Genomic DNA, 27,841 nt, shown 5'->3' on the forward strand with positions numbered 1-27,841 from the left:
GTCATCCTTTGACTTTATGGTGGGTGGTATTAAAATGATCTGATTGATTTTGTTCTGGAGCAGCTTGGAAAGTCCCAACATTTCTTAGCTTTCACACAAGCTCTATAAAACCCCAATAATTTTTGCCTGTTGCTGGTTTATCATGATGACAATTTTCCTTCTTGACAAATAATTATTGAAGATTTGACATACTATTCTTGGGTTGAAAGCATCATTTTTCTCTCTTTTCTATTGTAATTAGGTGCTGTTTATTGATTCCTATAGGAAAGGCATCCATGTCATAATAAATACTTTGGGTAAAGAATCAATTTTCAACTTTCTGTTTTTTTCTTACAGAGTTAAATTGTTCAATTGAACTTATATTCATCAAGCTTTTAGACATGAAATGTGATATGATGACCAGAAGTGTACTCTGACCTCAAAATTTCATAGCCTCATAGGGGAGACAGACAATTATACAAATTTTTTCATTGTAGGGTAGCATTTTATTATTATTTTATACACATTCATATAAAATAAGAGAAGACTGAACTTCAACTAGGGAATTGGAGAACTCAGATTCATTTGAAGAATTTGAAAATGTCTCAATTTATCAGGTAAAGAGAATGAAGGCATTTCAAACTAAGGGACCAGATTGAGCAGAGAGGTGGAAATGGTCATCTGGGGCCAGCATGTATGTAGCAAGCAGAGTGGAAAATAAGGATGATGAGGCTGAGAGGGTAGCTTGGGACTAGCCTGTGAAGAAGGATCTTGAGTGCCTACAAAAATAATTGGTTTTGTCCCAATGGCATGGACTCATCCTGAGGAGTAACATGATCATAGTTGTTCTTTAGGAAAGATAAAGTGATGGTGAGGGGCCTCTAGAGGGAGGGGAGAATGTAGAGATATTGCTAGATATTCATTTTCCTACCTCAATCAGGTAAATTTTCGGTGAAAGCATAGAGGGTTGATAAATTTAGAACCAGGCACATATTCTTTCTTGGAATCTCAACTGCTAATATAAAAACAAGTCACCAATCTTTGTTTACTTTAATAAATGACTAACTAAGCCTCTTCTAACTTCTCTGTTCTCTCAATTCAGTAGAACTAGAGTCTTCATGAGGCGAACCCACTAAAACACTTATCTCCATTTTTATGGCTTCATGAAACCTAAACATTTCCTTGTTCTCTATACTTACCCCAAGCCACAGGGGGTAGGCATAGATCTGAAAGACAAAATTGCTTCCACTTTTTACTTCCTAGAATTTTATAGGTACCCTGTTGTTCCCTACCCAAACTTACATAGCGTGGATTAAGAACTTCAGACAAGTATTTTCTGTGTGCTGAAGATTTATATACTTGCTTAACTTTCTCACATAGAGATATAAAATGGAGACATTGATATTTGGTATATTATAAAGATTGCATGTCAAATTGGAGAGAGAATTATTCAATAAAATGATGAAGATAAGTTATATATTTTGAGTGGAAGTGTATCTTCATTTATTTCTCATACCAATACAAATTCTAGAGAGTGAAAAGATTTTCATATGAAACAATTCAAAAACTGATAATAATATGAAATGATAATATGGCTGAAGGATTTTATAATGTTGGGCTGGCAAAGGACTTTCAAACTATTTTTGAAAAGTAATAAATCATAAGAGAAAAATGATATGATAAATTCAGTTATGGAAAAAATAAAATTCTTCTACACCAAAAAGCAAACCATAAATCCATATACAAGTTGAAACACCAGAAACACACACACAGGAATACACACATTGGAAAAGTATTTGCAGCACTTATGCTAAGGGTTAATATCTTTAATATACAAAGAGCTCTTACATGAGTATCTGTTAAGAAGGATATTCAACAAAATTTTAACAGTATTATTTCAGGAAGACATACATGTTAATCTTACATCTTGAATGACTTCTCCTTCCAATGCACTAGGTTTACAGCAGTGTCATTTTCATTCAAGGGACAGTTCTGACCCCTGATTCTGAGACCATAATGCTTTGAGGAATTTGAGGGAAATAGCTGGGAATGAAAAACTGTGAGCTGTGAGTAAAGTTAAATAAAGTTGTTCTGACTTCTGAGGACTTGGGAAACCTACTTAAAATCTTTGAGTTTGTTTAGTTACCTGTAAAATGGGGATAATAATACCTACATCATTACGTTATTAGGAAAAGTAATGCATATTAATAAACCTTTGAGATCCAAGATAAGCATTGTTGCATGGCGAATACAGAGAATGGTTGCTTCTCTGTAACCTTTTGCTTAAATAAATGCATGATGTTTACATCAGGTATTCACACTAATTCTGAAATCAAACGTTATCAGATGTACTTTGATTCACTCTTTTATGAAAATGTTTGTGCTAAATTCAAATTTAAATGGATTAGTATCTATTAGTGAATTTAATATGAGGATATCCTAGAGCCAAAAACATGGATTTTCCCCCTAGTACATTGTACCTTTTTCTTTATGTCATTTAAGCATCTTAGTATCTGTGCAATTCAACTGCTTCATTGTACAGTTCAAAGATGAGCAAACTGAGGTACAAATATCCCAGCAAAATAAGAGAAATGTAAATAATCCTCTAAATCACTTCCATGAATTCTGGACAGAGACTCTTATCTTTATAATGGTCTTTAGAAATCATTTAGTTCTGCCTCTCATTTCACAAATGAGGAACCTGAATCCAGAGTGGTTAAGTAACCTGCCTCAAGGGCACAGAATCGGTAATAGTTCCTGTATCTCCTAGTTACTCCTGTAACCCCCAGTCCAGTGGTCCTTCCCCGCATGTACCCAAAACACACAAGTAGCCTCAGCAGATTTATCATATCTTACATGTGAGATACACACATTTTAGATTTTGGTAGTTATGTAGATAGAGATCATAGTCTGACTGGCAAGTGCTGAAGGCTAAGGTGGTAGATAGAAGGAATTTGATCTTTTTAATCCATCAAATCCTGCTGGGAATCTTTTGACTTTGCAAAAGATGAAATTTGTTTACATTTGATAGAATATCATCAACATCTGAAACTGTGGACCTAAGATTTAGGGGTTCAAGTGGTTACACTACTCTAATCATGTAAAAAAGAATCCAATAATGACTTTTTAGGCAGTTGTGCTAATGGCATTTACTCCAGATTAATTTCCAAACCTGACTCATTCAGAACTTCCTACTGGGCTGTAGAAAATACAGATGTAGGGGTTGTATCCCTGGAGAGTCTTATTCAGTAGATACAGGGCCAGGTCAAGAAATCTGTTTTTAAAAAGCACCCTGGATGATTCTCAGGGTCATCCAAGTTTTTGAACCACATAACTAAGTACAGCTTTAAGGAACCAGCTAACTGCTTTCTACTATTGACCCAGAAGGTGTCAGTGGGTGTATAATTTAAATTCATGGTACAAAATAATGAAATTGCATTTTTCAAGTCATTTCTTTTTTACTTTCTTTCTCTCTCTCTCTCTCTCTCTCTCTTTTTTTTTTTTTTTTTGCTTTGTATCTACAGCTTATTTGGTTAATTACAGGTAGTAAGAGGTCATCTTTCCAATATTTCAGGGAAGAAATGAACATTTTGTCTGATATAAATTTGTAGCATTAGTGTTGTCATATTCTTGGACACTTGAGATCAAATGATATTACTGAAAAATTTTTTCAGAAAAAGAAACATTCTTACTAGTAACTTAGGGGCTAAAAAGTAAATGTCACCCCATGATCATATCATCCTTTATGTGCATGCATTTTATGGATGCAAAAAGTGAAGTAAAGAAGACGCATATCCAAGGTCATGAATATATTTGCACACTTTATTTTTAAAGTTTATATACTAACCTACCTTGGCTTCTAATTTTCATCTACATTTTAGAATAAATCTAAATATTAACTTACTGTACAGATATCTTGTCCAGTTATAACTTTCACGCAGGACAGGGAATTTGGCTTCCCAAGTGTGGGGAGAGGAGTGATGTTTAGATATAAATCTAACTGAATTATGTAGAATACTCGACAGCAATGAGCATATTTTAGTGGATCGCACAATAACCATCAGGGTACATTTCATCTTCAGTAAATCATGGTAAGCAAGGCCAGATTCTACATGAATGTTGTCATGTATTTATGTAAATATATTTTTAAGGCAAAAGCTAATTGGTCTTTCAGACTTTAAGTTTTATTCTTTTTATTAGTAATTACCTGTTTATAAAAATATTATCTTTGAGCATTAATGAAAACTAGATACGGTAGTGAAAATAAATATTCAAATAGATTAGCTACTGTATTGATTCCATGTTTCAAGAAATATGATGGAAAGAAACAGGTTTTTTTTTTAAAGGGCTTTAAAAATATGGGCACTTTCCCCAGGATTTCTATTTCCTGTACATAATGTGGATGTTTGTTTGTTTTTACAAGTTAACGGGACCAATGGTTTAAATTGTTATTGAAACATGCTCTGGACGATCAAGTGGCTTATGTTAGCATAGCTTTGCATGAAACCACTGGCGTTTCTCTTGGGAGAAGAAGTTGAAAACCCTTCATTTATCAGGCAGTGGATTTTAATTTTTATATTAAGGACATATAAGCATGGTTTCCCCAAATTTCTAACTGTGTAATCATTCTTAAAACTCCACATCTAAGTTTAAAAAGCGGAAACAACAAAACAAAACTTTCAAAAGTTTTCCCTGAAGCTTTACTTTTCAGTTGCAAAGTGTAAAACAACTTTCTGAAGTGCCTTCTGTAAGTCCTGGTGGTGGTACGGTTTGTGGTTTGGGGAGATTTTGTTTTCAGGAAAGAGTGTACTTTCTTATGAAAGAGACAAGGGAAAGTTTTACCTGTCTCTCTCCTTTTTTTTTTTTTTCCCCTCTCTTTCTTTCTTTTTCTTTTAAAGATTGGTGATAAGGAATTCTAACTACTTAATGAGATGGGAGAGGCCTCACTCCATTGGAGTGGAGGAGTCCAGGTGGAAGTTGATGGATTGGACAGGTAAAGAGAAGAGTCCCGCCCCCTCATGCCTATAGTTGGGTATATATTAGGGAACCTAGAATTATGTACAGAGAGAGAAAGACAGAGAGGGACTTGAGGTCTGTTATCTTCTTAGTAGATTCCTACTGTAAGGGTCTCAGAGGGGGTGGGGGGTTGGCAAAATCCTGGAGCCAGAAGAGAGGACAGCGGCATTGATCAATCTTACAGCTAACATGTTGTACCTGGAAAACAATGCCCAGGCTCAATTTAGTGAGGTAAGGCTTTTAGATTTTAGCACTCCATTTAGAGATGCTATTTCATTTCTATTTTTTTAATAAAAGCTTACATATTGGTGGTTCTTGGTCACCCAATGTAATGTTTTTGCAAACTGTGTATAGGAATCTCTTTTCTTGGTTAATATTTTCTGTGGTGACTGTAAGATTCTTTTTTAAGTAAAAGATGAAACAGTAGGAGAAAAGGGAAAAGAAAAATTTCTGGGTGATGTTATGTATTTGAGGAAGCCCAATATTCAGGAGTTTATAAAATCACTTTGTATTAGAACAGACTGAGAGAGCAGATCACATTCTGCCAGATACACTGAACTGACTCCTCTGTTGGGTATTCATGTATCAGTAAGACAAATTAGTTGATTGTGTCTCAACTCAGTTAAGTTCTCAGTTCTATCTTCAAACTTCATCCTAAAAGCAAATGATGTTTTTTTTTTTTTTTTTTTTTAAGTAATCAGGTGAGATTTTTTTAAGCCATCTTCATTTTGAATTCTGTCAATCCAGAGACCCACCTAAATCCTGAGGGGACTTCACTCAAGTCCCTATTGTCTGGTGATTGACTTCGACTTTCACTGTATGATGACAGAGTTATTTTGGAGCAATGCATTATTAAATATTTATACATGCATACATGTAAATGTATATTATAGCACATAGGATTTTATTTAAGGAATTGATGTTTGCCTCCCTGATCTCTCCTCAACACGTTTGTCTCAGGGATTTAAATCTCTGAAGGGATAAGAAAAAAATCCTAAAGGGACTGTAAGGCTTTGAGGAAGTTTCCTAAGGTTGAGGGAGGTCTAACAACAATATTAGTTTACATTCCTCAGAATAGGGCAGCTGTGTTGACACTAATCAGATGAGGGGGAGAATGCAGTGTGGAGAGAGCTAGTTCAGTGTTTCGGATGAAAATGCTTGCAGGTGAAGGCTTGGAAAAGTAGACTGTAGTACTCAAATAGAGCTCCTTAAAAATCAAAACAAAGTGTATAGCACTCGGACAGACAGCACAAGGAAGCGTCCCCAACAGACAACAAAGCAAGGCCAGTGCTATCACATATTGACCACACTATTGTCTAGACAGTTGAACTATGTAAATATAGCAGGGGAAATATCGAGTTATCTAAAGAAGGAAAAGGAAGTGCCTATTTTCCTTTAAAACATTCAAGTAGGCTTGCTTGTCCTCAGTGGAGAAACTTGAGTTTCTTGTTTTTGCTTTAATATTGAAAGTTAGCTTAAAATGTTACTAAGCAATATTAAAAAAAAAAAAAAAAGGAGGTAACTTCTATGATTATCTTGTTTCTATTTGATCCAATGTTGTCCAGTTTTGATCATTAAAAAAAAGATCTGTTGGTCATATCATATCTGACTTTGTGTTCATGAGGTATTTCACGCGTAGTCATTTATAAGCAGGCTGGGATCTCTGGGTGTGTAAGTAAAAAGAGGTAGAAGCAAAAGTTGATTTAGCAGAAACCGTAAGGAAAGTATGAAGTTGATGTAAAGTGGAAAGAAATGATTATTTCTCATAAAAGGAAAAAAATTCCATGAATACTGTGATGAGAAGGTATTTGTAGGAATGACTGCCTTTTATGGAGGTAAAAGAGTCATGCTGTATGTGAGAGTACGGCATACTCACAGCGAAAGAAAATACCTTGACATGAGTCTGCGTTTTTCAAAACTTTAAGGGATATGTGATCAAGAGGCAGCAGCTGTCTGTTTTTTCTTGAAATGCTGCTAATGTACATAGAGGCTACTGATGAAGAAACATGGCGGCATTTCTCTACCCTCCTGTGTCGTTTCATGTATTTCTGTCATGGTTTTTATATCCGTCTGCTGGTGTATGTAATATGCATTACCTTCATGGCTTCATTTCTGTTCTATTGCTTAAACAAGTTTTCTTTTCTGCATAGGGTTATCTTTTAATAACTAGCCCTTTGTAGAAATGCAGTTCTACATGTAGGTATATGAAATGCCTGGGACCACAGGGCCCTGAGAATCCAGAAATTTCATACACAAGTTATAATGCTTTAGCATTCACCTTCCGGTAACATTTATTAATAACTGTCAGTATGGAATCAGCCATTTATGATTATCACATAAGAATTGTTAAAAAATGGTCAGATTAAGAATAAAAAGGCATGTCACTCCCTGTGAGAGTGAAAATTATTTGAAAACCATAACCTGTTCTCTGACTTCAAATAATTTTTGAATTTAATTTGCTAGCAAATTCCTTGGATTGATAACTCAAAAACGATATAAGAACACTGTTCCTCCCTTCCCCTTTTCCACAATTTTCCAGTTCTTTCCCCCCAAGCAGAGCTTGGGGAAGCTGTTACTGAACAGGAAAGGGTCTGGAAGGGAGGGGAAGGTGAGCAGGATATAATAGGCAGGGCTTAAGTTTCCACCCTTGGGTTGCAATGAAGAGGCCTCAAGCAAGCACCTTTCCAATGTGCCAGGCTGGAATGATACAGCCTCTGGGATTGGTCTCATACTTGGAGAGAGAGGCACTAAAGAAAGGAAATTGTTCATAGCTAAGTTTTAGTTCCATTTTCTTGCCAGAAAACCTGGGCTCTGTGTGTGTGTGTGTGTGTGTGTGTGTGTGTGTGTGTGTGTGTGTGTGTGTGTGTGTGTGTGTGTGTGACAGACAGACAAAGAGACAGAGACAGAGACAGAGAGAGAGGGAGAGAGTGTTTGAGAGCCCTCAAACTCTTCCTTAGAATAATGACATTTTATTTAAAAATTCCCATCTGGGCTTCTGTATGAAGATGGAAAGGTACTTTGGTGAATGGGTTACAACATTCAGGACTTCAACTCATATACTGAATCACCTCATTTTACAAATCAAGGTTAATAATTTCTCTTTTTGTAATTGAGAGAGCTATAGATATAAAAATCAATCCCTGTTTACTTAACTTTTTCTCTTTAGACAGAAATACACTCTAAAAAGGGCCACTGTGATTCATGGTAAGTGCTCCAAAAAAGTTTCCATAAAGAACTGGTATGCAAATCTAGTTGAGAGTAAGAAGAAAAGTGCTGAGGCAGCAGTATAAGCTCTGAGTGTTCAGGTCATTGCCAATTAATTGACCTCTGGGCCTGCATTGGCAAGGAAAATAGTCTTTCATGTTCCAATACTGTTTCCAAAGGCTAACTCACATTTTTTCCCATGGGAGTGGTTTTTCTCTTTATAGTTAATCAATGTATTCTTTTTAGCTTTCCCAAGTTGCGCCTCTGAGATATTTAGCACCGTAGGTAAAATCACAGTAGGTAAGAAGCAGAAACAGCAGACTTCATTCGGGTGTCAGCCAGGCTGCGCTCCTCACTCCATGCTGTGGCCTTAGATTGCACTACTTGTTTTACAATTGGTTGCCCTCAAGCCCAGAGGGGACTGGGAGAAAGAGATCTTAGATCACAGATCATAGATCATACTTTCCTTCACTGCTATTGGAAAAATGAGTGATGATAATAAATCACTTATCCTTTACCTAGATAAGGAAAAAGCATATTTGGTTTGTTTTGTTTTCTAGAAGAGCAGTGATCCTCAACGGGGGTGTGGAGTGTACAGTAGGAAGTATGAATGAATGGCTGGTTAACTATAGCAATCAAAAAAATATTGGTTGTTCTTTCATCATACCACATATATTTTCTGAATACAAAATTTGTTAAAATTTTCTTAGACAATAAGCATATACAGAATTTGGGTTTTTTTTATATTATCAATTGTTTCATGTATTTTATTTTTTTCCACTTTGAAATTTTTTTTGAATTTTATTGTATTTTTTTTTATACAGCAGGTTCTTATTAGTTATCTATTTTATACATATTAGTGTATACATGTCAGTCCCAATCTCCCAGTTCATCCCACCACCACCACACCAATTACAGAATTTAGATTCTATATTCTTCCTATTAAGGGAGGGAGTATATATTTGAGGTCATGAGATTTTATGTTTATCAAGGAAAGATATGGGTAAAACCGTTGAGAACTATGTTACCACAGTGTACCCAAGCTTTCTTTGAGGTGCATGTAATTGCATTGGGAGGGACTTGTGCTTGTGAGATAGAGAGGAATGGGTAAAAATCCTCCCTTCACAGTAACAGTGTGAAATTAAACTTTTCCTCTGCTGAATACATTTTAAACTTCTAATTGTTTTATGTCAGTAAATAAGGAAGAGCGAACACAGATACCCAAAAGACACCTCAGTGAAAAATGACTTGGTTATTTCCATAAACGTCTTACTGTCTTGAAAATGAAAGATTTTCCAAGTCCAATAGATTCAGAATTTTCTTTTAAATATATGATGAGCGAAAAGTCAGATGACTGATACAGCGTTATTGTTCAGTGTCAGTTTAGGGAATGAGTTGCCTGTGAAGGATATCCAGTAGGGTAGTGGATTTTGGTTCTGGAAGAGAATGGATTGAAATGTCAAGGTAAAACAGTTGATAACAAGAGTTAAGCTATAAATCTTATTCCAGATCTTCTCTTAAGAACACAATTTGGAGGCACAAGAAAATAGGACCTGTGGCTTATTAATGTGTTATCTCTATAAAAATTTTATAATTTTCACTTATACCTTTTAATTAAGTTGAAATTTGTTAATATTCATGAGGAGTAGTATCGAGGAAGAGAAACTTAGGTTAGAAAAAGGACTATAGACTTACTCTTTGTAAATAAATGTTTACTGAGCATCAGTTACATATAAGATGGTACGCAGGATACAAAAATGAGTAAGAAACAGTTTCTACACTGATAAGTTCATAGGGGGAATGAATACATACAGTTATAATTAATACGGGAGAGATCTTAAGTGTCATATGAGAAATGTGAGCAAGATAATATAAAGGATCAAAGAGAAAGAGAGTGTCTCAAAGCAGGAGGATCACAAAAGTCTACATGTATATGTGTGATGCAGATTCACTTGGAAGGACATGTAGAACTTTCTAAAGTTTTAGAAATAAAACAGGGAAGGGGGATTTCAGGCGAAGAAACAAGCATCAGCAGAGGCACAGAAGTAGGGTGAATACTGGGGTGCTCAGATAGTTCTGATGGAACTGAAAGTATGAAAGAATTAGAAAGTTGCAAGGTACAGTGGCTTATGGAGCACCATAACACATTTAATATAGTGGCAATGATAAACCATGGAAAGGTTTTAAACAGAGGAATGGTGTAATTGGGGCTGTACTAAGGCGCACTTGGGGGGGATAAATGGCTTTGTTCAAGGCTGCCTAGAAGTATAAAAATGCATTTCTCTGAATTGCACATTGGGTGCTCATTTTGTAAGAATATCCATCACTTCTCTGGAACCTTTTGAAAAGGTAGAAATGGATTGTTTCTAAAGTCTCATGAAACTTGTGTTTTCCCTGCCCATAGCTCTCTTTAATAGCTATGGTTCCTGCCATAGAGAAGTTGGGAACTATTGGTCTTGGTTTGTCCCTATTTACTCCTGCTATTTAAGTGTAATTATTAAAAGCACCCCTTTTATTTTCCAAAAGTGTTCCACTTAGAAGATAAAATGTATGGTCATCCTATAAGTAAAGACCCACTATTTATTTTATGATTTCTCCCCACTCCCCACCCCAAAATAAAAAAGTAGTACATATTTGATTATAAACTAGACACAGTGTCTTTTATATCCCAGCCACAAATCATTTAGATTATTTCCCTTACAAAAAGGAGCATTTCCTTACAACTCAACACTTACTGATAGCTAGCTAAGTGCAGTCATGGTGTTTGTGCCAGGCACTGGAAAGAAAGCAGAAATAAGTAAGTTGCAAGCCACTGGCCTCTGAGAATTCACAATCCTAGTGTGTACTTAAGGTATTCATAAGTGACTCCAGTTTAAAACAGAATGTGGTAAGAGACACCAAAGGCTCTCAAAGACAGCGAAATGGGTCAAACCTGCTCATGACGAAGGTAATATTTCACATAGTTTGAGAACTAGAATTTAGCCACAGGGGGAGGAAGGAAGGTCATTCTAGGTAGAAGGTAGAAAATTAATAAAAATACAAAGAATAACTGCACAGGACCAAATGAAAGAGCATGCTATATTGACTTGAAAAGAGAATGTTGATTTAAACTCTGATCTATATTTAATATGTATGTCAAAATGGAAAGCTTTTATAAGAAACAGCAAAAAAAGATGGCAAGGGCTTTTATCTCACTAAGAGCTAGAACCCATGAATATTCTGAAAGCATGGGCAGTGTTCAGAATTCGAGATTCAAAACTTTTTCTCCATGCTCTAGGAGTGACAAGTGTCATCCTGCAAGGAGGGAGAAAAATTAGTCCAAATGATTGCTTGGTCTGGGCAAAGTTAATTGTTTCCTGTTCCCATTCCTTAGACCTCTATAGAGATAGATAAGGTGTCTCACTCTCACAGAGACTTGGTAATTACATTCTTAAAGTAATCAAAGCTAGGAACAAACTCTAGACTGATTTTCTATGTTAATTAGAAAATTATTATTAAATAATTATTAAATTATTTATTTAATTTAATAATAAATAAATTATTTAATTTATTTATTTAACTTATTAAATAGTCATCTTAGAATCAGGATGAGAAAACTCTCTTCCCTGATCACTGCTCTAAAAGCAGATAAATGTGACACAATATGCCAAGTATGACTTTTGTTCAAGATGAGAATCCCAATTGGGAAATAATAGAGCAGACCTAAATATGAATGTATCATTTAAGAAACAACTGCCCAAATTTACCCTAAAACAATAACAATACAAAATCAAGATCTTGGTATCACAAATTTTAAAATCTTTGCCATAAATTTGTCAAATTTCACTTTGGACAAGGATATATATTTCATTTAAGATTTGAAAAGAAATATTGGGGGAAGGCATGTCTTTACTTTTCTTCATATCGTCACCTCCCACAACTCCTTCATCACTTCCATTTCACCCAGGAAGAAAATGTAGGCAATTTAAAAGATAATGGTGGGGTAGGCAAGGGTAAGTTCTTGGGGAAGGTAACTCAGTCACTTGATTTAAAGGCAAAGGGAGTGGGTAGGAGGGAGAATGATGCTCTATGATAAATGGGAAGATGTCCAAGATTGTATCTCATTCCTTTCTCGTCCTTACCAAACTTAATCCTCTTCTAACACAAAGTGAATTTTGTTGAAATGTGTTTTGTTCTGGCTTTAACTCTGCAAATATTAGGGGAAGCAGTGAAGTTCCACAGATGACCCTGTTTCTATACAACCTCCTTTGCAGAAAAAATTAGCTACCTGAAATGTCTTTTCAGAAACAGTACTTTATGCTTCCCCACACTTGATTTTTTTATTGGGTCTGATATTGTAGCACCCCTATCCTATCCCCAAAGCATTCCTTTCCATTTTCTGCAGAAAAAAAAGTCTTAGAAAGTTCTTCTTTCTAAATTTATTTCATGCTTGAAAGAATGACTAACTTTATTCTGTTTCAGTCTCTTTTCCAAAGACATAGTAAAATTGAACCATCCTGTAAATTCTGAGATAGCTTCCCCAGATAGTATTTACCTGTCAATGTAAAATTCAGTAACTAGTGTTAAGATAAAGCACATGTTGATTCTAGCTAAGGGAATAACTGGCAACAATAAAACATTTTTGGAATGTCAGTGGATGTGTGTAGAGTGTAAACTGATATCTTATGCAAAACTTGTGATCTGAATTGCACCTTGTCTGTGTTTCTTAAATGGGACAAAAAAAAAAAAAAAAAAAAGATTTCCTTATAAAAGCTGAAAGAGGGAATTTTGAGTCAAGCTGTGGTGTGTTGCCAGGGGCGGAAATTTATGAAACACTCTCGTCAGCTCTTCTGGAAACACTACAAAAGAAATAGTTCTACTTTCTTATTGCTGCTAAAGCCACTAATAGGTGCAGTTTAGTATAATACCCCTATGAGCATTACCACCCCCAAAGTGAGCTCGCCTTGGAAAGAACTCTGTACAGGCATTTTCTTTTTCCTTTTAAGCTTGCGCAAAACACCCAAAGGGGCCATTTCCAATCCAGGCAGCGATCTTTCTCAAGTTCATTCTTTCTCAGATCACAGAGACAATGGGGAATATGCCCTGTTTACTCAAATCAGTCTGGATTAGTGTCACTCTATTGATGGAATCAGAATTAAAAGGAAAACCATTACTCTCTCAAAGGGCAACATCAGATGTTTTGGGAATGGCTTGATTACTTTTAAATAGACCATTTGAGACTCTGTCACCAGACTAAAGTTGAGGACTCCACAAGACCTACACAGAGAGAAACGGTAACACTGGATAAAGTAGAAAGCCCATAATAAGCCTTAGGCCTGGGAAATTATTTCAGTAGATAATCCCAAAGTGCTTGAAAGCCTGAAAATCAGAATAGTGAGAATTCAGAGAAGTTACTTTTCCTGCCTTCTTTCTATACGCCAACTCTACCCCTCAAATATTTACCTTCAGGTCAGATCCTTTCCAGTTTTTAAAGCCTTGCTGGGGGCCTGCTTCACTCCTAAAAATGTCTCAGATTCCACCCCCCCCCCCCCATTCAAAATCAACCGACTTCCTCTGAACTCTTTGTAGTTCTCTGTTCTTCCCTCATTGCTCTCCCAGTCTCTGGACTGGAAACTGTTGGAGGGTAGAGGATATGTGGTATTTATCTCTGTATCCTCCCTGGGGTCACCAAATAATGTTCCTGAATGTGACAGAAGCATGCATCTGTTGCTGCTGCTTGGAGGGCTATCTTCAGATAAAAATATGGCATAAATACCTACCGAAATGGCTGTTTGTAACTGATCTGTGCAGAAAGCAGAGCAATTGCACACACTGTACCAGCTTGGTCTCCACTTGGGTGTTCTGAATCATATGGTTTTCTCTGACATCTTGTAAGTCTTTTTTTTTTTTTTTTTTTTTTTTAATGAGTCCAGATATTTATTTCCATTATACTTCAAGTGGCAAGAAAGTTTTTGAAAGACAGGGCAGTTTCCTGAGTAAGGAATGACTTGTTCTCTAACAGAGGTAAACAGTGTAAAGTGTACTGCTTTCACTTAATTGATTACCCGGGAGGACAGAGAATGTGTTTGATTTTTCTACAAAACGGAACCGATTAGATTTTTATCTTGCTTTGCAGTCACTTTTTAAATGTGTTTACTTGCTTCCACACCATTCCCTTCATTCATTTTGTCTCCTGCTGTCTCGCAGTCATCACCAGGGATGTGGGTGGTTTGCTCTGGGTGAATAAGCTTGATGATTTGCAAACACTTTCACATTTTATTTTCTATGGTGTTATTACTAAAGGATGCCTGAGAAAACTTTAAGTCATTTTGTTCTTAAACGTGGTGCCCTATGTTTTTTTTTTTTTTTTTTCTGTTCAAATAAGACACTAATGAGCTGTTGTAATTATTAAACTGATTGATTGATTGTTACTTTCATAATGGGGTAAACAGAATGAAATGAATAGATGAGTGTCTTTTCAAAGTAAGGCATGTCTTTGGCATAGCTGGAAACTTTGGTTTTATTTTGCAGTTAAAAGTGAATCTTAAAGGAACACTTCAATGTTACATAAGTCACCATGTCTAATTATAAAGCATAGTAAGTCACTGAAAACTTTATCTCAAATAAAATGAAAAGTGTAGCAATCAGCAAAGAACTTGGCAAGCAAAAGCAAATTAGAACTTAAGAAACAGTGTTCCTCATTTGAATATGTACAGAATAGTAAGATTGAGTAGTATAGTCCTTATTTCATGTTTTAGTTTTCCATTTGCAAATAAAGGCTAGTGTTTCAACCTCTGTGTGTGTGTGTGTGTGTGTGTGTGTGTGTGTGTGTGATAAAGTCTGGGAAATGAAGTCATGAATTTAGACCATTTACAAGAAATGCTTTGTAAGTCTGATAAACTACAATCTCAGTTCCTCAAAACATACTTTTGTAAGCCCTTAATTATGGCATTATTCTAAACTGAATTCTAGCTAACTGGGCAGAAAATCATGGAAATTAGAAAGGGAGGGACCAATTTTGTGGCCTCTCTATCAGAAACTAACATCTTACTCGAGGCTTGTGTCTGGGTGGTTTCTCTATCCGCAGGAAGTAAATCATTATATGACCACAAAGATTTGTATTCTTATTGCTGACCTAGATGCATGAGAAACAAAATCTAGACCATCAGGTAAGAAACACTGCCTTGGCACAAAAATGTGTATGTGTTTGTTTCAAGGAAGCAGAAGCTCATTAATAAACTTCCCAGCTAGGTGTGAACTACCAAGTATTACTCATGGCCTTGTGAGTGACAGGACTGGCTATTCTGCTACTAGTTCCCATAACAGTTGAAGCTAAAAGCACAATTCCCACCTACCAGAACAAATCAAAACACAAAGTAAAGGTCACTGAGATTATTTGGAGACATTCAAGGGCAGTAGTATGTAAAGAGGTGACTGATTTGGAGACAGACTTACTTCAGAGTAAAAAAGCAATACTTGTTTGGATTATAGTTGAGTTAGAATAAAATATACTTTCCGAAGGTGATTTTTATTTTGAAATATTTTGCACTTATTCTTTAATATTTGCTGAACACCTACTATATCCCAGCCATGGTTCCAGATATGATACTCAGCACTAAACAGATATCATCTCTCATAATTGTTTAGCAGACAAGACCAACATTGAAAAGTACTTATACAGATAATTAATTTTCAATTATAATTATGTGATGCAAACGGGAAAGTTACTGTGCCCTGACCATGTGAAACAAAGAATACCTATCTGGGCCCTCCAGGAAGGCTTTGACTTGGAAATGACATTGAAGCTAAGACTGAAAGATGAGTTGGGAAACAGCCTGCAGGTGAAAAAGGCTTGAGGACTGAAGAAGTTTGCCTTTGAAAAACTGAAGGCATGCCATTCTTTAGTAAGCAAAGAGGACGGTTTCAAATTGTATGGTGTAGGGCAGTTTAGAGATTTGAGGCTTGTTTTCTAAGAGATTATAAACCTGCTCAATGTGTTCAAGCATGAGGGTGGCATGATCAGATTTTCAGGGAGTTTCCAGTGGTAGCTCCAAGGAGCTGGGTCTCCAAAAGAATGGCTAAAGTTTTATATCCTGTCTTTAATGAGTGGAAAATATTTTCTTTAGATATAAAGTAAGTATGCTTTCATTGAGTATAACTCTTATTTATCTTTTTTTAAATTTAATTTTATTTTTTAATACAGCATGTTCTTATTAGTTATCCATTTTATACATATTAGTGTATACATGTCAATCCCAATCTCCCAATACATCACACCACCACCACCACACAACACCACCACCACCCGCTTTCCCCCCTTGGTGTCCATATGTTTGTTCTCTACATCTATGTCTCTATTTCTACTTTGCACACTGGTTCATCTGTACCATTTTTCTAGATTCTAAATATATGCGTTAATATACAATATTTGTTTTTCTGAATTACTTCACTCTGTATGACAGTCTCTAGGTCCATCCATGTCTCTACAAGTAACCCAATTTCATTCCTTTTTATGGCTGAGTAATATTCCATTGTATATATGTACCACATCTTCTTTATCCATTTGTCTGTCGATGGACACTTAGGTTGCTTCCATGTCCTGTCTATTATAAATAGTGCCACAATGAACATTGGGGTGCATGTGGTTTTTTTGTTGTTGTTGTTACGCGGACCTCTCACTGTTGTGGCCTCTCCCGTTGCGGGGCACAGGCTCCGGACATGCAAGCTCAGCGGCCATGGCTCATGGGCCCAGCCGCTCCGCGGCATGTGGGATCGTCCCAGACCGGGGCATGAACCCGTGTCCCCTGCATCGGCAGGCGGACTCTCAACCACTGCGCCACCAGGGAAGCCCTGCATGTGTTTTTTGAATTATGGTTTTCTCTGGATATATGCCCAGTAGTGGAATTGCTGGGTCATATGGTAATTCTAGTTTTAATTTTTTAAGGAACCTTCATACTGTTCTCCATAGTGGCTGTATCAGTTTACATTCCCACCAACAGTGCAATAGGGTTCCCTTTCCTCCATACCCTCTCCAGCATTTATTGTTTGTAGACTTTTTGATGACGGCCATTCTGACAGGTGTCAGGTGATACCTCATTGTAGTTTTGATTTGCATTTCTCTAATAATTAGTGATGTTCAGCAGCTTCTCATGTGCCTCTTGTCCATCTGTATGTCTTCTTTGAAGAAATGTGTATTGAGGTCTTCTGCCCATTTTTTGATTTGGTTGTTTGTTTCTTTGCTGGTGAGCTGCATGAGCTGTTTATATATTTTGGAGATTAATCCTTTGTCTGTTGATTCGTTTGCAAATATTTTCTCCCATTCTGAGGGTTGTCTTTTCGTCTTGTTTATAGTTTCCTTTGTTGTGCAAAAGCTTTTAAGTTTCATTAGGTCCCATTTGTTTATTTTTATTTTTATTTCCATTACTCTAGGAGGTGGGTCAAAAAAGATCTTGCTGTGATTTATGTCAAAGAGAGTTCTTCCTATGTTTTCCTCTAAGAGTTTTATAGCGTCCCTTCTTACATTTAGGTCTTTAATCCATTTTGAGTTTATTTTTGTGTATGGTGTTTGGGAGTGTTGTAATTTCATTCTTTTACATGTAGCTGTCCAGTTTCCCAGCACCAGTTATTGAAGAGGCTGTCTTTTCTCCATTGTATATCCTTGCCTCCTTTGTCATAGATTAGTTGACCATACATGCGTGGGTTTATCTCTGGGAGTGTAACTCTTACATAAATATTCCAAGCAGAAATCTGAGTGACTCCGAGTGAAGGATACTTAAGAAAGTGGGTAAATCTCAAGACAGATTTACTGGTTTCACATCTGAGCTCTGTCACTTACCACCCTGAGCACTTAATCTTGTGGAGCTTCAGTTTCCTCATCTGTAAAATATATATAAAACATGGGATAATAATTCCACTTAACTCATGAGAATTAAATGAGTAAATATGTGCAAAGCACTTAAACACTATAAGGAACATAGTAAGACTCAGAGAGAACTTAGTGGTAGTAGCAGAGGAGGAGGAGTGATAGTAGTAATAGTAATAGCTAAGATTCTTCTCCCAGAGGATTAAAATATGGATGCTAAATAGGGTTCAGACTTTTAAAATCTTGATGGTCACCATTATTTTATTGAAATTGATATGTCTTCAGTTTCATATCACAGTGAGCAAAACTACCTCCTGTCATAAAACATTAATCACATTTAATCACATTTAAAGGATTTTAAGTCATAATTTCTGATATGGTTTAGACAGATACATTATCAAAGTTATTTTTAAATATTTTAAACTCACTTTAAAACCGAGCAAAGCATTATTGATGAGCTTCTAAAATTACCATGGTATGCTTTCCATATAGAGGGTATAACCCATCACTAAAGATCTCCATTACTGTGTACTTTCTTCTCTTAGCATTACCATGTCTGCTTAAAAAACTATTAAGACAGGGATTGTTATAGATTGAAACTTTCCTCAAACACATTTTTTGACCCAACTTTAATAAATAACTCCTGGTTCACTTTAAAGAAACTGAAACTCTGTATACTTTTCCCTATTATTTTGATCAAGAATTACTGAATATTAAAATTATACCTTTCTGCTAAGCCCAATGCTTCCTTGGTATGTAATGGTGAAGTCAGGTTTGTTTTTAGAATTGAGATGCTGTTGATTATAATTTTATTTATTTGTCATTATTACTAAAAGAGAGTACTTAATGAAATTATAGACTTTAAAGTTTATTTTTCCTTAATTGAGCTCTACACAGTGTAATTTAGCTAAATTTGGATTGAGTTTTAGCTTCTCTACTTTTCACACTTCCTAGCTTTTCAAGTACTATGGCTAATATTTGTTGACACTGTTGTCTACCTGATTAGCCAACTTGGTATTTATTTGTCTCACCTGCTCTTGTCAGCCTTGGCTGGAGCTTTTAGGGAGCTCTCTCCTAAGTTATGGAATCTTGGACCTCAGAGGAATCTTGACACTTTGTTTCAGAGCATAACACATTCTAGTAAACTCTTTGCAGGTTGTCTTTCTAGGTTTGTAGGTTTTAATGCTTTATTTTTACATTTTGTTCGTTATAAGGTATGAGTATATTTTACCTCCACTCACTTTCTAGGATCATTTGGAAGACAAAAGAAGTGAAATATTTTATATCTAACAAAACCTGGTTTTGAGAAAAACGTGATGCTGAGTACATTCTTAAGGTGAAAAGATTGTGCTTTAATTTAACATTAGAATGCAAATATCTTCTTGACCTCAAATGGAGCACATTCAATCAATTGTGTTTAATTCTAGCATAAAACAAACCATCATTCTTTGAGGTGAGGCAGGTGGTTGAAGACTAAAAAATGACAAGCATTTCTCCCTCAGGCAGTGCTTGTTTAAAAGTCACTATTCTGCCAATATTTGGGGATAAAAATGTAGTACTGTCTGCTAGAGCATAATCCAATGGATGCTTTGCAAAGCCAGGGTCATGAAGAAAGCTGTTTTCTTTTCCCAGGAGGGGCTTTAGAGTGTTCAGAAAGCTCCTCCATGAAGCCTGAGGTGAAAGGTTATATTAGCTGAGGAAACTATATATGCTGCCTGAAATAATTTGGATTTGTAGGTTTGGTCTGGCAAATCTGTATGAAGAAAAAAAAAAAAAAAACAGTTATCTCATTTTTTTGAAAGCAATCTCATGACATTATTTTTACATAGTATTGTAGATGAGAATGGTCATCCCTAGAAAAATGTTAGAACTGGTGCACCATTTATGTTTGATCATCAGATTCAATCTCCTCAACTTTATACAGATTTTACTTTATAGCAAACTAAGGTCCAGGTTGTTTAAGTACGTTGCCCAGGGGTAGATGGCAAATTAGTGGCAGTGTTGGGCCTTAAACCGCATGTTACCCAAGTCTAAGTTCAGAATTCTTCTGCATTACTAGAATCTATTCACAAATAAAAGGAGCACTAAAGAATGTTTAACTCCCTAGCCTCCTCTAACAGTCAGTCAAGGATTATAAATATAATTTTTTTCAAATGAAATTTGGGCAAGTTATTGTTTCCTGTGACAAGGATCCATTTGAATTGAGGTAAATAAATTGATTATATGTTTCCAAAGTAACCTCTCCTATGCCTGATATGGTCTGCATTCCCATTTTTTATTAATCTCTTGCCATATATTATTGACTATTGTTGCCATAATTTAGCTATTACAGATAGTAATATCTAGGAAAGGTGAGAAAAAGAACTTATAAAATTTCTCTTACACAGATACATTGGAGGAGAGAGATTTTCAGAAATGCAAATTATACCTATGTTTCTGTTTCATTGCACTGGTCATATGACTTGACTGGAATTCTTTTTTGATTTTAAATTATTTTACAGGAAAGTAATTACAGAGTCAACTTTAAGTAGGTATAAACCCAGGTTTATATTCAATATTAATTCAATATTAAGTTTTGTTTACAGTGATATATACTGATATACATTATTGCTGAGCTGATGAGAAGAAAATTGAGGCCCACAATATATTCAGAATTTAAGATCATTAAACAATGTAATCCAGGAAGGAAAAATAAAATGAAACTAAAGGAACTGCATTTATATAGGACGCTTTTAAAACAACGACCAGTCAGGAGAAATCTCTATTCTTTGTTGCCATTTTAATTCTAATCATCAAAACTGAAGAAATAAATCAGTCTGTAGATGACAATGGGAATGCGAAAGAACTTACGGGAGGAGAAAAACAAACAACAAGGAAACCCTCTTTCTATATTTGGGAATGGTAGTTATACTTGCTCTTTCCTAATGGTGAAAGCAGGCAGTTTGAGATTCAGCCCCTGGGTATCCCTACACTTACCATACCAGCTCCATGCTTTAGAACACCCCCCAGGGTGTTCTGTGATTACCCGGAGTATATGAAGTTTCTGTGACCAAGGTGTGTTTTATCCTTTCTGCGGGCAGATCAGCTAGTTTGTGATGAAGCTGAATACTTTTCAGCTACAGATGTTGGTAATTTTCTAGGGTCCAGGCAGTGTCTTCTATTTCAAAGTTATTTTATAGGAAATGAAGCATCTGTTCAAATTCAAAGGAAATCCACTGTTTTACTTTATCAGGCTTATAATAGATATCAGGCAAATCATGTTCATTTTCACCTTTTATATGTTGTGGAGAAAAGACTGTCTCCTCTTTCAGACATGATAGGGTAGATATCCAACACTGTTCATTCATTCACTGAGTCCCTATAGAGTAGTTAAGGTTATTCGAACATCAAGATACCTTGTTGCTAGAAAGGGACAATCTACTTCCTATTACATTTCAAATGTTCTAATAGCTTTTGTTGCATAAGAAACACATGGGACACAGAGGACCCCACAGAGTTCTTCTCAGGGCACTTTTTGGTACTCATACGAGGGTCATGTTCTAACTTCAGAGACGATTTTACTTGTCATCATAAATAGGCATCTCATTAGCATCCCAGCATAACACAAATTTCTCCCTTCTGTGTTTATGGAATTACTGAAGTAAACAAAGTGTACAGGTACTGCTTCCTTCATCCCGCCAGCTTCACTTTGGTGGAAAAGAAGAAATAAATATTATTCACATTAACCTGGCACAGAGCTAGCTTCACAGGCTGCAAAGTGTGCAGTCATGAGAGGGCCCCGTGCTTTGTTTAATGTTCTGCTGTCACCATTATGAAACTCTTAATAATTTATGAACAAGAGGCCCTGTGTTTTCATTTTGTGATGGGCACTGTGAATTATTTTGCTGGTCCTACCTACCTAACACTTGTTCTTCTTGGCTATGCTGGTCTGCCTTCTGCCTCTAATTGTACCTTGTCAACACGTCCACTCTCTTCAAATCAAAGAAATAAGCAAATAAGAAACTTTTTTGGTCGTTGTCAACTAAATGCTTTTAAAATTAACTTCAAAAGTACTAATTCCTACGGCAGGTTTATCATATCAATTCTTAATAAGGCCATGGAAAGTCTCCAAGAAGATTTCTAATCATACAATTCTCACTTTGGTGGGTTTGTTGCTGTGTGTTTCAGGCTAGTTAATTCAAAGTTAGTGTTGGTTTTATGCTTTTTTTTTTTTAAAGACAATTGAGTATACTTACTTAGCTTTTGTTTCTTTAAAGTAAAATTTGAGGAAAGCTTAAAATGAAATATGTTTTCCCATTTTTATCTTGAATAGTCAGCAGCTCTTTGCCCAAACCTGAGAAATCTAGTTTTACATTATATAAATTGAGGCGTCAGCACTGGAAGCAAAACCGATTGTGAAGTAAAATATTTCACCCGAACTTTTTGGGGTTAAAAATTATGGCATGTAAAAGCATAGCCATCAACACCTATTAATGGCTTGAAATATAGTTTCTGCTTCTTTGGTGCCACCCCATATGTTCAGTCTCACTGCTGTCCCAGAGACGTCGTCTTTGTACCCCTGAAGTAAATGGAGTTTCCATTTCTCTTATGTCCTTCAAGCAGCACTGAGTGTTTACTCACTGGCTTTTAAAGCTGGGTCCCCAAACTTTTCTCTTTACATTTATTGGAAAAAAGAAAATTCAAAGGGCCATGTTTCTTTGTTCTCCTCCAAACGCACAATTAGCTGAAGTTCCATTCTGTGTAGCTAGAAGGAGGAGGAAAGGGTTGGCCCAACAGGCTTTTTACTGCCTGTGAGAAAGTGCTTGGCGAATTTCTTTGTCCCCTTTGTCAGGGGCGGCTACCTCCCTAATTGTACTGCTCTAGGGAAGCACGTGCCTCTGGGAGCATTATCTGATTCCTACAGGACGCTCAGGAGTGCTTTGTATACTGACCCTTAACTTGAACACAAATAATAATTTCAATCCCCTTTCTAGCCTGTTGCCGCAGGCTTGGACACCTAAGAACTTTCATTCAGCCAGGGGTGTGGACGCCTTTGTCCGGGCCTCAGGTTTTAGTTTTGTCTCTCATAGCTGTCTCACCTGCAGTTTGCCTCACCTGTCAAGAGGGGAAGCTAAAGATGGAGGAGAGGAGGACTAGGATCTGTGGAAGTCAGAGGGGAGTGAAGGCGAGACTAACAGCTGCTCTTGTCAGCAGGGGGATAAGTGTAAAGAGATGAATAGTTATTTGAAGAGCAAATGGGGACATGGCATTCAGCAGTGGAATGCGAATGTATAAATGTAATGGAATGGGCATGCAACCGTTAACATTTAGACAGATGCTCTCTGGACTGAATGGAATGGCAGAGTCCTTTTTCTTCCCCACGTGAAATACTTAAAATTTAGTAAAATAATTTTCTTATGCTTAAAGTTGAATTAAAATTGTTTTCAAGCATCCATTTCTTTGTGAGCTTGTTCTTCTCTGTAGTTTGACTTAATCTGGGACTCTGTTATATGTCAGTTGAAGAGCCAGACTCCTCATTTCCTTTATAAAATATGCACCCATGGGACTGCCTTCTTCTTTTTGCTTTTGATTTGTTTTCCTGTTGCTAACTTGAAGAAACAGGTTTCCACGTGTCAGAAGATTTTACAAAGGGAAAATGGTACACAGGCTGGTGGCCCCTTCTGGAACTGTGTCCAATTCAACTCAGGAATGACTTGGATTATCTTATCAGGCTGACAGGTGTGATGGTGTTGGCAGGGCCCTGGACTTGGAATAGGAAGATTTGGTTTCAAAATCCCTACTCTTTGCTTATTAGCCGATGCTTGAGCAAATCACTTCCCCTCTCTGATAGTAATACAGTAAAGATTTTTTGTGGATGAAATGAGAAGTTAAATCATTCTTCCCATAAAGATCTTATTGAAGACCTACTTGGTGCCGGTTTTCCTAGAAGAAATAAAACACCTGGCAGAGAAGCTATATGAATTAATGTACTTCTGAATTATTTCAAACATAGAATTTTAATCATAACTAGATGATATTTCTCTTACACATGTTCTACTTTAGAAAATAGTAAACTGCTACAAAGAAAATGAAAAAAACAGATGAAAAATTAGGCTGTTTGGATGGTCTGCTAGCATGTAACCTTTTAAAATATATAATTGCCTCTCCCTATCCCTGCTACTCATTTCTTTCCAGTCTTCATGAACGCAGTCCCTGGGGGCAAGTCGGAACCCTGAGACAGAATTTAGAATGATGACTAAAAGGAAATTTGGAGGACAACTGATTTTTCTCAGTAAACAACAATTTGATGCTTAAGTCTCCTCTAGAACCTATCTATCCAGTGGTCTTTTTCATTCTGAATACCAGGACAGAAGAAGAAAAATTAAAAAAGAATAGCAGTCAGTATTCACTTATTTTAAAGAATTCATAAGCAGCTACGGAGCATTGGCACTTCTTGCCCAGTTTGCGAATGAGCACATAATCCACTTTCAAATGCTCTCCGGGAGACCGCAGTCTCCAAAGGTTGCCCATGAAGCTGTGTGAACTGTGCAGGTCATTACAAAACATACACACGCCTGGGGTTTCTCTTGGTGTTTCGAACTATGCATGACAAATCTGTCATTTTCCCGTGAGTGCGAAGTGTTGCAGATGTGAGGTGGAACTCTGTAGAAGGCACTCGCCAAATGATGCCTTTTTGGCAGCAAGGATCTGCAGCTTAAATGGCTAACGTGGGGGGTTTCTGGGTGTCCCGCAGCCACAGTACACGAACCTGGGGCTCCTGAACAGCATGGACCAGCAGATCCAGAACGGCTCCTCGTCCACCAGTCCCTACAACACAGACCACGCTCAGAACAGCGTCACGGCGCCCTCGCCCTACGCACAGCCCAGCTCCACCTTCGACGCCCTCTCGCCTTCGCCCGCCATCCCCTCCAACACCGACTACCCGGGCCCACACAGCTTTGACGTGTCCTTCCAGCAATCCAGCACCGCCAAGTCTGCCACCTGGACGGTAAGAGCACCGGGCGCCCATGTGTCCTTGAACCTGATCCCCAAGTACAAGGGTCTTCTCCATCACCCCTCGCCCCCCCGCCCCCGGCTCCCTCCTCCATGAAAGCTTAGAGCCCCATATTGAATGGTGCAAAATTTCTCCCTGTCCTCTAAGGACATTTTGGTTTGAAATATTCAACACTGAACCAGCGAGAGAGAAAGTGCCATTTAGTAAGAACAGCCCTGATCTGGGAACCAAATTCCTACGTTCTGGCTGGCTCCCAGCAATTTCAGTTGATGCGTTCTAGCCTGCCCCACGCTGTTGGGAGGTCCTTTGTGTGAAAGATTTTTTTTTTGGACGTAAAGCATTACGCCGATAGAAAATACAGTAATCGTAGGATATGTGTTTGCAGTCTGCAGAATGTAGGCATTACCAGTCTCATTATTTTGAAAAAATAAATGTCCCAATAAGGTGCGATTTAAAAAAAAAAAATGAATAAAATCACAAACAGTGTAAAAAGAAATTAAGATCTCATCTATTAAGAAAGGGCTAAATTTGTTCATGTGGATTCTATAACATGAATCATAATTTATTGATACATATATATCTATTACATGTAGAAGCAAGTTTCCTTCCCCAAATCCTCCTAAACTACACATTAGAGGCCTAAATTAGCTTCAAAGAGATTCTGATGAAAAATGTTGAAAAAATCTTATATATAACTTTTCTAAGAAAACATGGAAATACTTTTAAAAATTAAAAAAGCTACAAGAATGTTGATTCTATTTCAGAGTTTATTTTATTATAACATGAATAAAGTTTAAATATAAGGGGGGAAACCTATAAGAATGGTTTTAACTGGTTGATCAGAGAATGCTCAAGACCAAAGTGACGCACATTTTGTCAAAGAATTTAACATGTGCCAAGATTATAGGAATGCTTCCAAACGTCATCGTCTTGTTGAGAAGTAGCTTTCAATTTGTTTTAACAGATTTTTCCCTCTTTGGCAGATAGGTTTCTTTGGAAATCATTTCTCTTTGTACGTTACAGTATCCAGGCTTTTCTCCAGTTGTACAGAGTTTATAAAATAATCTGCATTAGTAACACTAAATTCCAACATAATTTCACACATGTCCCCTCATTTTGACCTCACTTTTTTTGTGAGCTAGGTAGCGCACATTTCACAACTCCCATTTTACTAGTGAGGAAAGCTGAAAAAACATGGGGATTCGGTGGCATCGCTAAAGTTACAGAGACTTTTGTGTAGCTGGTCCTATTTCTGATTCTGCCACCCTCCTCCCACTAGATTATGTCCTTTCTTTTTCTTTTCACCATTTCACATCAGGATGTCCCATAATTGTCTAAAAATTTATCTTAATGCTTTTCTTTCATGGTTTGAGAAGCGGTTCTGTCATGGTTCGTATTTCAACCATAAAGTAGAAGTGTTAGCTTAAAACTTGATCTCTCTTCCATGTGCTTTTGAAAATCAATCGTGTCATACTATTTAGTCTCTTTTATATTAATAATTGTGGAGGTGGACATTCCAGGTGAGTAAACTTAAAGTTATATTGGTTGATTGATCTAAGTAATATCTTGCTGAAGAACCACTAAAATAACCATTTTATAAATGGAGCACTGATGTGTTTTTGAATAGGGGTCACACCAATTGGATGTTTACAGTCACTGAACTTCAAAGCTAACAGTTTTTCATCTGACATTTGCAGAGCTCTACTATATTAAAAGTGAGCACATCTGAGGGATAATGGGCATGGTGGGGCCACTAAATGAAAAATCACTGCCCTCCTAAAATGGCTTAAGAACCTTGGGGATGGAGCATCACGGCACATCAATCTTTCTTCCTCCCCTCTCGCTCCCCACCTCCTCATACAGAAGTCGTAACACTTTTTTTCAGTTTTAGTGCAATTCTGAACCATCTTCCATCAAATCCCCTCTCTCAGAGAGGTACACTGTCTCAAAAAAAAAAAAGGTTGGGGATACCTACATAAGTGGTAGGTTAAAAGTAAAGAAAATGGGGCTTCCCTGGTGGCACAGTGGTTAGGAATCTGCCTGCCAATGCAGGGGACATGGGTTTAAGCCCTGGTCCAGGAAGATCCCACATGCTGCAGAGCAACTAAGCCCATGTGCCACAACAACTGACCCTGTGCTCTAAGGCCTGCGAGCCACAACTACTGAGCCCGTGAGCCACAACTGCTGAGCCTGTATGCCACAACTACTGAAGCCCGTGCCTAGAGCCCATTCTCCACAACAAGAGAAGCCACCAAAATGAGAAGCCCGTGCACCACAACGAAGGGTAGTCCCTGCTTGCCACAACTAGAGAAGGCCAGCACAAAGCAACAAAGACCCAATGCAGCCATAAATAAATAAATAATTTATTTTTTTAAAAAAATAAAGAAATTGTTTTGTAGAGTACCCTAGTAAAATTTCCTTACATGTGACAGCAGTGGTATCAGGACTCTGAAAAAGGGGTAGGCACTGTGGTGATGGGAAAGAGCATCTCTTGGGAGCCAGAAAACCTGGATTCTCACTGTGATCATCCTCGTGACCTTAGCCAAGTCACTTCATCTTTCTAGAATTCAGTCTGTGCCTCTGATGAGGATGAATGGGGTGAAAACTACTACTCTTCCTTAAGATGAGATAGTATTATCAATCAACATAGTCTTTAGAACTTAGCTTCTAATCAGTTCATTTACCTGCCATTAATAAGTGACCTTGGTTAAGCTGGTTTGCCTTTCTTGGGTTTCTGTTCAGTTGTCTACAGTGTATGCTATAGATATTACAGAATAAAATGATTGAATTAGATGTCCTTTCCATCC

The 27,841-nt window shown here is 37.0% G+C and overlaps 1 protein-coding gene across 19 annotated transcripts in view; it reads left to right on the forward strand.

Annotated features, from left to right (window-relative positions):
* Window positions 1–27,841, forward strand: part of TP63 (tumor protein p63) — a 227,897-nt gene that overhangs the window by 124,374 nt on the left and 75,682 nt on the right. For all 19 annotated transcript variants that reach the window (XM_067034215.1, XM_067034216.1, XM_067034226.1 and 16 more), the window contains one exon: window positions 24,774–25,028. In XM_067034215.1, the coding sequence (XP_066890316.1) occupies window positions 24,774–25,028 (255 nt within the window). The remainder of the gene's footprint in view (window positions 1–24,773; window positions 25,029–27,841) is intronic.

This window comes from Kogia breviceps, chromosome 5 (genome assembly GCF_026419965.1).
Source record: "Kogia breviceps isolate mKogBre1 chromosome 5, mKogBre1 haplotype 1, whole genome shotgun sequence".
NCBI lineage: Eukaryota > Metazoa > Chordata > Mammalia > Artiodactyla > Physeteridae > Kogia > Kogia breviceps.